Source organism: Cydia amplana, chromosome 25 (genome assembly GCF_948474715.1).
Source record: "Cydia amplana chromosome 25, ilCydAmpl1.1, whole genome shotgun sequence".
NCBI lineage: Eukaryota > Metazoa > Arthropoda > Insecta > Lepidoptera > Tortricidae > Cydia > Cydia amplana.
Genome location: NC_086093.1, coordinates 6,781,515 through 6,796,398, shown reverse-complemented (window position 1 = coordinate 6,796,398; position 14,884 = coordinate 6,781,515). Strand labels below are relative to the sequence as shown.

General features: G+C 39.1%; 2 protein-coding genes across 2 annotated transcripts in view; both read left to right on the top strand.

Moving 5' to 3' along the window:
* Nucleotides 1-14,884, top strand: part of LOC134659447 (zinc finger protein 667-like) — a 56,133-nt gene that overhangs the window by 8,588 nt on the left and 32,661 nt on the right. The gene's annotated exons all lie outside the window — the stretch shown is intronic.
* On the top strand, nucleotides 12,259-14,489 carry LOC134659844 (zinc finger protein 624-like). Its single transcript, XM_063515552.1, has 3 exons — nucleotides 12,259-12,295; nucleotides 12,434-12,874; nucleotides 13,660-14,489. The coding sequence occupies exons 1-3, from the start codon at nucleotides 12,259-12,261 to the stop codon at nucleotides 14,487-14,489; spliced, it is 1,308 nt and encodes a 435-aa protein (XP_063371622.1).

The following is a 14,884-nucleotide window of genomic DNA, read 5'->3' as shown; positions in this document are numbered from 1 at the left end:
AGGAGCTAGAATTTATTAAGTTCGATTTGTGAAAAAGGTTTTTTGACGGCGAATGATAAATGTGAGGGGGAAATTTAAAGGGCTAGTGGGGGGTAACAGTACCAGTTTTCAGCCTAGGAACACCACTATAAGGATCAGAAGTCAAACTGTGGTCTAATAGTTACACAGGATACTGTTATAAAGACACTGGGTGCCTAGCCAAAATGACAATCGTTGGCAGAGAAACGAAATGAAACGCTATCTACATATCTCTATATCACACGAATGTGGAAGAGTGACAGAAAGCGTTTCGTTGTCGTAGCGCAAACGATTGGCATCTTAGGTCTACTAGTTATTTTTCTATACTGTCCTGGGGGCCTAGTCAAAATGACAATCGTACATCAACAAACGCCAAATGAAAAGTAAAAGTGTACCGGGATGATAGCTATATCTCTCTCAATATCTATTATATTATTAATCCTCTCAATATTATAACAAAACCGGCTAAAACCATAAACAAGGAAGTTGTGTGATTCCATACTGACAATACCGCGCAAAGTACAGACTTGAAATGCTGCTATCGACGCCATATTATGCCACCACGCCATATTAGGTACTACGGAAACTAGATAAAGGAAGATGGATATAAAATAATTATCTCACTACGACGTAAGGGATTCGTATAGGACAGTGGTTCCTAACCTGAGGGTAATTACCCCCGTGGGGGTAAAACTGGTATTTTACGGGGTTAATAAGCTAACCTAATTTAACAATACAACAAACGTACACCTTTTATTTTTTATTACCATTGGGAGGAGGGGTAAAATCAGGTTCCCTAGTTAGTCATAGGGGTGACCGGACTGAAAAGGTTAGGAACCACTGGTATAGGAGGTGTAAGCCGTAGGCTCGGCCTTTAGAGTTGGTCAAAGGCGCTTTAGCCTTTCAAAGATAGTAAATACTCAACAATTTGGGACGGGTACCGCCGAGGATGGCCTAGAGGTCCAAGACGCCGGTTCGAATCCGGCCTTCGGCACCTACAGACCAGGGATGTTGCGGATGCCGATTTTTTGACATCCGCGGATGCGGATGCGGATTTTTAAAGGCTCACATCCGCGGATGCGGATGCGGATGTCAAGATAGTACCATAAAAAACTTCAAATATTACATTTTAGTAATTTTTTTTTTTCAAAAACCGGCCAAGTGCGAGTCGGACTCGCGTTCCAAGGGTTCCGTACATTAAGTCCCACTCACGCTTGACTGCTCATTTCTAATAGGGTTTTTTGGTTAATGACTAAATTACCTAGCAGTCTAGCACTTACGCCGATGCTAAGACGTTCCTGTACCGACCTGTTCCACATCCGCATCCGCATTAAATCCGCATCGATTTTATGCGGATGCGGATGCGGATGTTGAAAATAATGCGGAAGTTCCGCGGTTGCGGATGCGGATATTCGCTGTTGCGAATACAGACTGCTACAGACTGCAAGAACTGCCAGGCTAAGGTGAGGCCGACTGAGGCATACGTCAACAGGTTTAATTTAGCTATTATAATCAGTTTATTTTTCATTCCGTTTCTCGAAGAGGTAAACTGTGGCTGTCACGTGGTACCATAAATTCGGTCGGACACAGGAACCTGCTAACAGCATTTGGCCGACCACTTTTTTTTACTGTCCTGAAAGGCAGATCTTACCATACAAGTTTAATTCTTTTTTCGATGAGGTTTTTATTAAAGTAAAATAGATGTCATATACATACTAAGAAAAAGTGACCCAGGCCTCCAGTGCCCCAGGCAGGCGTGGCTCACTCCGCGATTTCGTCGCTTTGCTACAGGTAGCTAAAAGTACATCCGTTCCACACCAATTTTGGTGGCTAGCCATAAGCCGCGCGTGGTGCTGTCGCCACCTAGCGGCCATATCTGTGCTGATCGTAACAGACGCGTTTTGTTAGAGAGTGAGTCTTCTGTACTTAGTACTATTATTTATTCTGTGGCCCAGGCTGGAATCGAACCAGCGTCAGCGAGGTTTTTATTGATGAATTTTTGTATCACTTTTTTGCCATTTGCACAACATTTGCCAAGGTTAGGGCCGACCAAGAGCAGTGGAAGCTACTAAAAGGCAGCTACCCCCACAAAGTAGGTATTTTTAGGGTTCCGGACCCAAAGGGTTAAAACGGAACCCTATTACTGAGACTCCGCTGTCCGTCCGTCCGTCCGTCCGTCTGTCACCAGGCTCATGACTCATGAACCGTGATTGCTAGTAGGGCTTGCAAATATTCGAAACTTTCAGATATTCGAATATTCGACTTTTTCTGACGACGTATTCGAATATTCGAATAATTATTCGAATATTATAAAAAATAAGAAAAGGAACGAGAAATCGGTTTATTATCGTTTTATTTAAAAGCTTTTTTCACATATTGCTAATACTAAGGATATTTGGCAGAAATCCACTTAATTGACGAGCTTTTATCATCCTACTATTTATAAGATGCCCACAGTTATAAAAACAAGTAAAACGCCAAAATTAGACGTATTTAATATTTCTAGATATAACTTATTATAAATGCGTCGCGTCGTTGCCTGAAATAATATAACTTTAACCATCCAAACACCTAGGTATGTAAGATATTTTTTTTTGTAGGTAATTATTTTCCGATTTAAATTAACTTGTAATCACTCAGAGGCCTGTAAAAACGCCTTTAATTTCATTGTATTTTGAATCTTTATTGACTTTATTTGTTTTGGCAAGTTATTATTCCTAATGGTCGGCTAATTATATAATATTGGAATATTTAAGGGAAAAAGTTAGTTGAGTACTGGGTGGATTATTCGTCAGCTAAAGGTGCATGGTTAGATTACCAAGTTGGGCAGGTTTGGTATGATTAAATTTGAGAATTGCGATAAGTGGCAAGGTTTAGACTTCAAAAATTCGCTTAACGTACGCTTGTACTGAATAAACAGAATGACCCTTTAACTTAAAACTTACGCACCGTAAAAATAACATACTTTTTGATTTCGTTTTCTTTTAAATTGAGTTAGGTTTCACTGAATATTCACGAAGTCTATCGAGAGGAATACAGTAAAAATATTATTTCCTTCGTATTTGGGTACCTACCGTTCCTCATTCACTGTAAATACCCGTAAAACACACAGAAACTGTAACTACAGCGGATGACATAGATTTTTTTATAGTAATAAAAAATATTCGAATATTCGAAACCTGAGCGGCCGAATATTCGATTATCAAAACAGGTCGAATATTCGACAAATTCGAATATTCGAATATTCGAATTGCAAGCCCTAATTGCTAGACAGCTATTTTCACAGATGATGTATTTCTGTTGCCGCTATAACAACAAATACTAACTCAAACAATCCCTCACATAATAGGAAAATGTCCTAGAAGGCGATTTGCCGGAAGCATGCAGGACTTGTTGGCACTCACACCTGAAGCAAGGGATTGGCTACTCAATTTAGATATTAAATTCTAAATATTTCATTTCTGTGTAAATTGTAAATTAAGTGTAATTCTTTGTTCAGGAATAAAGCCATACGACATAATAATAATAAAAACAAATACTAAAACAAAATAAAATAAATATTTAAGTGGGGCTTCAATATAATAAACGTGATTTATAAATTTATATGCCGTTTTTTGCGTAATGGTACGGAACCCTTCGTGAGCGAGTCCGAATTGCACTTGGCCGGATTTTATTTTTTTATCAGGTAGGTTTCATGCAGCCGGCTTGACTAGAAATAGTCAAGATTATTTGTACAATTTGAAGAGATTTGGATAAAATGATGTTTTATCAGATGTCAATTTTTTCAGGAGATATTCGGAAAGTGGTGACGCTATGCTGTATTGTATTGAAATATTTTTTTAAATAAGCACATCAACTAAAATGAAACGATATGCTGCACTTCAAATCTGTACTACATTGTTTTGTAATGCTTGTTTGGTGTTTTTGTGAATATTGTGATACTACGAGGAGGCGCAGCGATCTTCGATTTTGGAAACGTAGCGTAATTCAGGCATGGTAACAATTACTATTAAACGTGTATGCGATTTTTTATCTTATGTCATTCTAATTAAGGCCAATGTGGGTAAATCCGGCGTATAAAATTTATTACTGGGAAGACCGAGATAGGACAAGAACTCCCGTATTGGTATACGTACGTCGCTTAGACACAGTCAGAAAGGAAGAGATTCACTCTTTCTGCTCTACGAAGTGTAGTGTGCGTAGAAAGGTCTACTCCACATGGACCTTATATTAGATTCATCATCTTCCTCGCGTTGTCCCGGCATTTTTGCCACGGCTCATGGGAGCCTGGGGTCCGCTTGGCAACTAATCCCAGTAATTGGCGTGGGCGTAGTTTTACGAAAGCGACTGCCATCTGACCTTCCAACCCAGAGGGTAAACTAGGCCCGTATTGGGATTAGTCCGGTTTCCTCACGATGTTTTCCTTCACCGAAAAGCGACTGGCAAATGTCAAATGATATTTCGTACATAAGTTCCGAAAAACTCATTGGTACGAGCCGGGGTTCGAACCCGCGACCTCCGGATTGCAAGTCGCACGCTCTTACCGCTAGGCCACCAGCGCTTATTACCTTACCTTATATTAGATTATTAGATAATAAATTGTATACATGTTTATAAGTAACTGTAATAAGCGAGCCATTTTTTCGAAACGTTATACCTTCTCGTGTTGTGTTCTGGCAGGCCACATGTATTGTATTCGCATTATTTACGGACACATTCGGAACATATTTGATCTCACAACAAATTTTTGGTGAGTTTATCACCAATATTGGTTTTCTACGAAGTGAATTCCAAAATTTTAGATGATTTTATTTGGAAATTGACAGGTTTCGTTTCGAATAATACATTGTAGGCAATTCATCCACTCGGAAATTTTACTAACTACGTTGTACTTTAGAAAAACAATTTTTCTTTTGATGTAGGATTTTTTTAAATCCATTTTACTTTCTTGAACCTCTATAGAAACGCCTTCGGCTTTTACTGTTGGCGACGAAAAGTGATATTTATTTGGGATACAAAACTTTAACTCGTTCTTATATTTATACTTCAAACGAAAAGTTTTTTTAGTTTGATTTAATCTTATATTAAACAGTGAAGACCTTTACCCCCAAAAAGGACTAAAGAAACTTCGTTCACGCAAAAATATGCACTGAACTAGGCTATCTGCACTTGTTTTCAAGAACACGCAAAGAACAAGAGTGAATCAATCCCTACAAGACACCCACATCAACCTTACGCCGTCATGCTCCTAACGCAAGAGTGAGACAAGGCTATGTTAAAGCGAGAGTCACCGACACGCCCCTTAACACATGTTGCGCAGTGACCTGTCTCCGACTAAGCAAAAGCGCAGAGAAACGAAGACGAGATAAAAGTAATGTTTTTCTGTCTTCAGGCGTGAAGGCGCCGCGCGCGCCAAAGTTCCGCCTTCGCGATGACGACTATAAGAAGGAGGGCGACGCTTACCTCTGCACGCGCTGCGACAAAAAATACTACAAAATATTCTCACTACGCTTCCACGTCAAAACCAAACACTACAAGATCCCGCGCTACGTATGCCAGTACTGCTCTAAAGAATTCATGACTCTCGCCCCACTCACCGTTCACAAACTTGACGAACACAATATTGACGACCGCTTCAAGTGCAACGCGTGCAAGGGCACGTTCAACACTAAAATACAACTACGGAAACACATCAACAATTTCCACATGTTAGGCGAAAAGTACAAGTGCGAGTTTTGCGAATACGAATCCTTTAGCTTCGAGGGTATGTACAAGCATAAATTCAAGCACAGAACCGTCAAGGACTACCATTGCAAGTTCTGTAGGAAATCTTTCTTAAGGAAAACTACTCTGGATCTCCATGAAAGGATTCACACGGGTGATAGGAGGAAAGTGTGCTCAGTGTGCGGTCAGGCGTTCGTCCAGAAGGCTAGTTTGAACTATCACATGGCCAAATATCACCCTGAAGTGAACTTTTAGTGTATGAACCAGTGACTGTGATTTGTTAAGGGATTATGGACTTTAAGGTAAAGGAATTTTGTTTTATTTAGTTTTAACCTATGATATTGGATTTCAATGCAATATTTTTCGCAGCTCCTTTTAGGGGACATATGATGTGATCTTTGTAAACGTAAACTACAATATTTATTTATTTATATTTTTATCCAATGCGATTTATATCCCACAAAGTATAGATCGATTCTCAATTGTACGTCAATGCCATAATAGCCAATTTTCACTGTCGCATAGGTAACACACTTTTTGCACTTTCAACTCTGACCGCTTGGATCTGTCGATTCAATACGTGTTTAAATTACTGGTATCAAATTAATATATTTCTAAAGTGTCAGAGAACAATAATAACACCTCACTTTTATGATACCTTCATATATTGATATCTTTACTGTTAACAATTTAGTAGCTATCGGATTCGCAATCTTTTGAGGGATTCATACCTCTCGGCCACGAACACGAATCCCTGAATCGAAGGTTTAAAGAAGTTTTGATATATCACACCCTATATTGCGCTAATTTTGATTTTGACGTTTTTTTCGTCAGATTTGAATACAATTTAGCGAATAAAGTGAGTTCCTTACTGATGTCCTATAAAATCTTCCCCTGAATTGCGAAGACGTATGGAATTTTCGTAACTCGACGGAAAATTACATACCTACATTTTTTTATAGTTTTATAATTGGGATTCCGTGTTTATTCCGCTCAGAATGGGGAGTTCTTCAAACTTACCAACTTTTATCAAATGTGACGGAAAGAAATAGATAACAAAATAAAAATCGGCCCTAATACAATTAAATTGACCGGCCTAACCGAGCTCTTAAACGTTATTTTATGAGTCTGTCTTTGGAGCCCCGTCATTTATATGGCGTGTAGGGATATAGATCCAACACGTAGATGCCGTTCTATGTCATTATTCATTATTATAATTTAATGTGGACTTTAGGTCGGCTGAATTGGATGTAACCTCATCAGTCCACATTCGCGCGCCGTCTAAATGAGCCCTAAGATATCTAAGATAAATCCAACCAGAGTAAACCAACAGCGATAGTGAAATATTTTGAAGACTCCACAAAATATTCAGGTTTCTACCGACCCATAGGCTGGCTCTCTGGAATGGTCTTAAAGGGGCCCACTGATTAACAGTCCGCCGGACGATTACGGCCTGTCAGTTAGAACAAAAAGTTCCGAACAACTGACAGGCCGATATCGTTCGGCGGATTGGTAATCAGTGGGCCCCTTAAGGCAAATTCTCATATATATATTTTTTTGACTTTGTGATTACTGAAGTACACGTTTAATTTGGTTCAATGCAATGCAATTCTAAACTGTGCAATATTAGTAGTTTATGTGACTGCTACATAATGAAAGGCATTAAAAGACGAGTGTGGGTTTATGAAACGAGCTGAAAGCGAGTTTCATAAAAACATCACACGAGTGTTTTGATTCCTAGTTATGTAGTTACATACTCTATACTATATCTACACACATATTGTAAGTGCTATATAATGTGTTCAGAAACCGCATGTTACGATTGCCATTGCGCCATTTGATCACACCATGTGGAATTGACATTTCATATCGATTGATTAGATATGGGGTCAAATTAAAATCCCTTTGTGTTTCAGAGATAATCGAAATTTGGGTGTCATTATCGATATCGACATTATTATTACGCAATAAAAACAACGCATCATAGCGGATTGGTGCTATGTGTGTAGATAAATATTATTATTATACTAGATTCATTCTGCTGCTATTTTATAGTAAGTTATTCGATTTGATTTATTTTATATTTGACTTGTGTTCTGTATTATGTTATACAATATAGGGATTTATTATTATACATTGAAGCGTGTAAACAAATTTTCTTTGTTACCACAAAACCTTTTTCTTGAATGATCTTGTGTTAATTCTTCATCAAGGGGCATGACTTCTTTACTTTACTAATTTTGATGATACATGTATCAAAAGCAATAAATATCAAAGTTTTTGTAAACGACGTATGCCCATAAATATCAGGAACTCTGTTATTTTACCCATTTTTATATTTTAACTCTATTTAATAGTAGCTTAGATTATTTTGCATAAAACATCACTAAGTACATTATTTTTAAGTTTTAAAGTTCATTGAAAATACGTAATAAATTGTACATTGTACATACATTGTATATAAGACTGTTAATTTTATTATGTAGATATATGGTTATTATACATACATAGTATGACATGTTTCTTTTATTTAAAGCCCGATTATTTTTCTTTACCCACTTTATTACCTGTAAAATATTCAAAATAATCTCAGAATTCAAATGAAATAACCTCGACCGTATCGAGAAACAAAATGCAGGTACTTCATATCTTTTAGAAGTGAGTGATTTCACTGATTTATTGAAAAATATCTACTCAAATACAAAATAGGTCAGTGGTTCCTAACCTGGGGGTAATTACCCCCGTGGGGGTAAAACTGGTATTTTACGGGGGTAATAAGCTAACCTAATATATCAATACAACAAACGTACACGTTTTATTTTTTTATTAACATTGGGAGGAGGGGTAAAATCAGGTTCCCTAGTTAGTCATAGGGGTGACCGGACTGAAAAGGTTAGGAACCACTGCAATAGGTATTCATTCCTCTACAAGTTTGCAATATTGTAGTTACTTAGGGAGTGTTGCCTCCCAAGTCTTGTCACCAGACGGCTCTATAGCCAATGCATTTTAACTCTTACACAAACTAGCAACCGAAACTACCCCAACCGGTACCGAAATAATCAGGCCAACCAACACTATAAAATAAAAACTTCCGTTTTTTCGCAAGATGTGTTCCTCAGTGAAGCCTTAACAGCCTATGACGCCCTGTTTCTTTTCTAGGAAGGCCCCCGCGAGCCAAATATTACAGACAAACACCGGAGAACAAGTACGCATGCAACGAATGCGAGAAATCATTCCTCTCCCAACCACTCGTCTCTCAACACTACCGCTTCGTCCATCTCAAAAAACGGCCTAGAGAACGAAAATGTCCACACTGTGATGACAAAGTCCCAGGGTATTTAAGAGCCTATCATTTAGAGGAAGCCCATGGTATACCAGCGCCGACTTGTGGAGTGTGTAACAAGAAGTTTCGCTTTCCATGCCACGTTCTGGAACACCAGAAGAAAGTTCACATGGGAGAGAAGACCGTTAACTGCAAAATGTGCTCGAAAAGCTTCTTCAACAATTTAAGCTTAAGACTGCATATGGCGACGCATTCTAGTGTTAAAAAGTATAAATGCGAGCAGTGTAGCAGAGAGTTTCGGTGGGAGAATAACTTGAAAGACCACGTGAAGATACATACAGGGGATAAAAGATATACTTGTCCGGTGTGTGACAAGGCGTTTGTACAGAAGTCCACGCTGAAACAGCACGCGCTGAGGAATCATAGAGGAGTCGATGTTGACCTTAAGACATAACGTTATTCTATAAATAAAGGGCCTTGCCAGTTAAGCAACAGAAATAATCCGTCTTTATCCGCCGCGAACACTTGCTGTGCGTGAAAACCAATGGCGCTTTGCTGTCACGGTATTTACCTAGTCAAAATCGGTTTGTGTGTCGCGATGTTACAAAGAAAATTCCGGCCTAGCGATAGATGAAAGACTAGACACTTATGTCTCTTTAAAACTGTTAGCAATTTAATCGGAGTATGAAGTTGATTTAATAAATAAATTACTTTAAATATGTCATTTTTATTTACAATTCAAATCGTCAATTAAACTGCTTAAAAATTAATAACCCAACGCCTCGAGAGCCTCAGGAACCGATGCCATTTCACCTCTCGTTCTTTTCTAGGGCCCAACAACAATTTTACCCTCAAAGTGGAAGGAGACGGTACCGAAACATACACTTGTGACGAATGCGGTAGTGGCTTCAAGAAACGGAGCCACTTCAGCCAACACTACAGGCATGTCCACCTCAAGCTTCGCCCCAAGCTCCGCTCCTGTTATCTCTGTCAACTCAAGGTCCCCGCTCACATGCGAGCGTTCCATCTAGAAACCGTCCACGGCTGGCCTGCCCCCTCATGCGGCGCCTGTGGCAAGAAATTCGCCTACCCCTTCCAAGTACTAAAGCATCAGAAAGTCTACCACATGGGTGAAAAATCTTACACCTGCGAAGTGTGCAGCATGAAATTCGTCTCGAAGTACAGGTTGAGCCAGCACGCAATCAAGCATACGGAGCTGCGGAAACACAAGTGCACGTTCTGTGGGAAGGCGTTTAGATGGAAGAATAACTTGAAAACGCATGTCATGATACACTTGGATGATAAGGCGCATGTGTGTCCGCTGTGTGGGGAGGCGTTCGTTCAGCAGAGCAGTTTGAAGTATCACATGTCTAAACGACATCCTGATAACGAGTAATTTGTAGGATATGAAGGAGAATCTTTAGGGTATCGTGACCACAGAACAAGTTAGAATGGCGATGCGAGCAGGGTACGTGTCGCCGCCGGTTTTGAGCAAACGCTCGCATGCTACTCGCCCGCGCTGACCGAAAAACGAAGTAAACATGCCTTTGCGCCACAATAACCTTCAGATTAAGAAGCCTGACATCAAATCTGTCTAAAGGAGGCGTATCCATTCACCACGCACACAAGTTTTTACTACCGTTGCGCGAGTGTTAGTAAATGTGGAGAGGAACGAGCGGCGACACCGGTTCCGATACTAACTGCGCGCCATTAGGCATTCTAACCTCTTTAATATGTTCTGTGATCGTGACGCTAGCGAATGCTGAAGCCCGTTCGAACCTTGGGCAACTTTCTTGCGTATTCAATGTATAAGCTAGAAAAGTTAATTCAATACAAAATGGAGTAAAGTACTAATAATGTAGACGTATTGATTACCCTGGTCACACGATGATTTTCCTGGTGTTGGTCAGATGCAATTTAAAGTCGCTTCTTGTAAAAAATAATTATTTTGTATATTAGATGATAAGAGTCGGAACAAGCTAACTTTGCATGGTATTAGCATGACAAAGTGTGGCCATGTTATCATTAATGATTAATTTCTATAGAAACTTAACTTTTATAATGACACCTCACTTTGTCAAAATCGGTACAAAGTTAGCATAGACGGATTCTAGCGATGTGTATTTTCTTGTTTTTATTTTTGAGGATAATACAAACTGCTATGTTAATGATTAATTTAATTATTTTTGCTTGCTGTTACTAGTTTATTATAACTTCTTTTATTTTAATGATACTATATTGTCAGGGACATTGATAGATAATATTGTACTAGGATTAACGTCTGTTGTTTTACGAGTAGTTTAGTTTTATTTCAATAAAAACTTGTGATGCGTACGTACTAAAGTTTCATTTAAAAACCACCAATCAAAAATTGCCAAGACAAATTCAATTTTGATTTTTTAAATGAAAGATTCAACATTCAATAGAATGGGAGACCTTTTTATAGACTGGCTGGGCAGCTGGATCTCAATGTGGATTGATGTATCTCAGGACCCCAAAACTTCTAGCTATAGTTAAAACGTTAATAAACTTCGTAAATAATTTGTCCAATTCAATTGACGCGGAATGATATAGTATATAAGAGCCTATAGAGGCCTAGCACAGGAGCGCCGCGACAATATCTCGCCCACGAGATAGAACAGCCGTCTTTTTCTCACTCGTCTTTTCTTATTAATCGAAGAGAGACGGGTAGTCTATCTCACGGGACACTGTCGCGCCGCTCTTGTACTAGTCCTACAGAACTATTTATTTCTCGATAGCTATTACGAATGTAAAGGATTCTTTTAAGTAATTAAGAATTATAACCCAACCAGCCATAACCAACCATAATTAATATTTTTAAAGTGCTTGTTGCTAGGCCTACATGAATAAAATATATTTTGACTTTGACCAGGCGTGGCTCACTCCGCGATTTCGTCGCTTTGCTACAGGTAGCTAAAAGTACATCCGTTCCGCCCCAATTTTGGGGAAAGCCATAAGCTGCGCGTGGCGCTGTCGCCACCTAGCGGCCATATCTGTGCTGATCGTAACAGACGCGTTTTGTTAGAGAGTGAGTCTTCTGTACTTAGTACTATTATTTATTCTGTGCTTTGACTAAATAAACACACACGTCGCCAGCCATGTGGATTTACCAATAAACCAAAGCTTATGCTGAATCCCTTTTATCTACGAACTATTCTGAGAACTAACTTGGATATTCTGAGTAACGGAATGGAGAGATCTTTTAAGTAAGCATGCATCATTCTATACCGCATTGGCACTTATCATCAGGTGAGATTATGGTCAAATGGTTTATCTATAAAAAAACAAACGCAACCGTTAATATCCACAGTCATTACCCAAATTCGCCATATCTAAGCATGATGGTATACTAACAAAACTCGCACTCAGTTATAAAATCTTTTTTAGGCGAAGAAACGGAACACGCTAGTACGGAACGAAAAGCGGTTTGCGAAATAACGCAAAACGACAACGGAGACGAAATATTCAAGTGCCTCGCTTGCGGAGGGACGTACAACGCCAAGCACCGCTTCACGGAACACTACAAACACATGCACATGAAACTTAAGAACAAGACTTTTCCTTGTAAAGTCTGTGGCATACCACTACTTCCTCACAGGAGATATGCCCATTTGGAAACCGCCCACGGCCACCCAGCCCCCACATGTAACATCTGTGGGAGAAAATTCTCCGCGCCACACTTGGTGTTGCGTCATCAGAGACAAACTCACATGGGTGAAAGGAACTACAAATGTGATATTTGCAGTAAAATGTTCTTCAATAGAACGCATTTGAAGAAGCATCAAATAACCCACTCGGATGTGAGGGAGTACGCATGCGCTGTGTGCGGCAAGAGGTTTAGGTGGAGACATAATTTGGCATCGCACATGGACATGCATAACGACTTGCGGCGATTAGTGTGTCCGCATTGTGGCGATGCTTTCGTTCAGCACAGTAGTCTGGCTTGGCATGTCACTAAACGGCATCCTGCGAATGTCTAATGCCCTTGAGACAATCCTTAATAACGTTTATGTCACATATCATATCATACATTGTCGTAATAGTCATACATTGTCAGTTATTATATACAATTCACTTAGTGAGCTAAGGATAATATTGTTATAGAAATTAGAAATAAATAAAAATTTACATTTCAATTTGCATAGAGATGGAATGTTCATATTTTTGTCTCATTGTTCTCGTTAATAAACTCATTTACGGAGTAATAGGCCTTTGGAATCAATAAACATTTTAAGCGCGAGTTAAAACCCGAAATGGTGTTCATGTTTTTAATGTCACATGGGATATTATTGTAAATCTTACTTTCAACCACATGTATACAATTATAGGCGTTAGGACAACATCAAAATTCAGTAAAAGTGTAAATTTTGAGTGACTCTTGCATACTTACAAAATATAGTGTATGATGAAATTTTCGTTTTCTTTGATATCCTACTAAAAACCCAATTTTATGGAAAAAGAGGATTCATATTTGTAAACTATTTCCGACAAATGTTCTTAAAATTTTCAACAAAAACACCTTTACTAAATTATATACGATACTTGGAAATAAAACTAGTGGATGTGCCTTTCCGTCCCGTCAACACCGTCGTCTGTGCCCTTATGACTCGCAGAATCCTTACGATATCTTTCTCTTCTAGGTCCTAATCGCGAAGAGGCTCTCATTAGTAACGAATCTCAGTTCTGCAACGTCCTCATCACTCGGGAAGGCGAGAAAAAATACGCCTGCACTCTTTGCGTTAAACAATTCGACATTCGTAAGAGCTTGAACGCGCACTACAAGACCGTGCACTTGCGATTGTATCCAACGAAAAAAACGCACCCATGCGTCATTTGCAAAGAAGAAGTAATACCCAGAAACAGATGGAGGCATATGGAGGAACGCCACGGGTGGAACGCCCCGACTTGCCCCGACTGCGGCCGAAAATTCTCCTACCCTTTCCAAGTGCCCGTACATCAGAGAGAGGTCCACAACCCACTGGAGAACCTCACATATGTATGCGAGCACTGCGGTGACCAGTTTCCCAGCATGCCAAGGCTAAGGCAGCACGAAATTAAGCATTTAGATGTAAAGAATTACAAATGTGACCAATGCCCAAAGGCATTTAAAACTATTACTTATTTGAAACAACATATGGTTCGACATTCGGGTGTCAAAGGACATATCTGTGACGAGTGTGGCGCGGCCTTCTATAACTACAAGGATTTGTACTCGCACGTCACTGGAACTCATGCTACTGAGAAGAATTTCAAATGCCAGTTCTGCTCCAAATGCTTCAAAACTCGAAGACTGTTGAATGTCCACGAGAAGATACACACGGGAGATAAAAAACACAAGTGCCCTGTGTGTGAAAAAGCGTATGTGCAGTCAAACAATTTGAAGTATCACATTAGAAGCCATCATCCGGAAAAACTTATTGAAACTGAAAAGCAACCAAAATAAGGACCTTTTAATTGCAATATAATAATTGTATCCAATGCTATAATGTTTTAAGTCTTTGCTGAATTGTTGAATAGATAGAAAACTCTGTATTTACCATTTGGCAAAATTTGTACATAATTATTGTAGAAATACAATTTTCCTTCTGTAATTGTAATTTTTATTTATTCTGTTCGGGGTGCTTGAGAGAAACCCGCATAATTTTAACGGCTTATTTGTTGAGGAGTATCTTTACAAAGAGTTACATTAAGCTAAGTTGGCAGCGATTATTTTGAACGGCAAACTTCTTTGGCGTTTAACATAACACTTTCACACTCTTGTGCTTTCAAAATCGCTGCCAACCATAGGCAAATAAGTAAGGATAGAGTGCTAACTCGCGGTACTGATAAATCCACTAC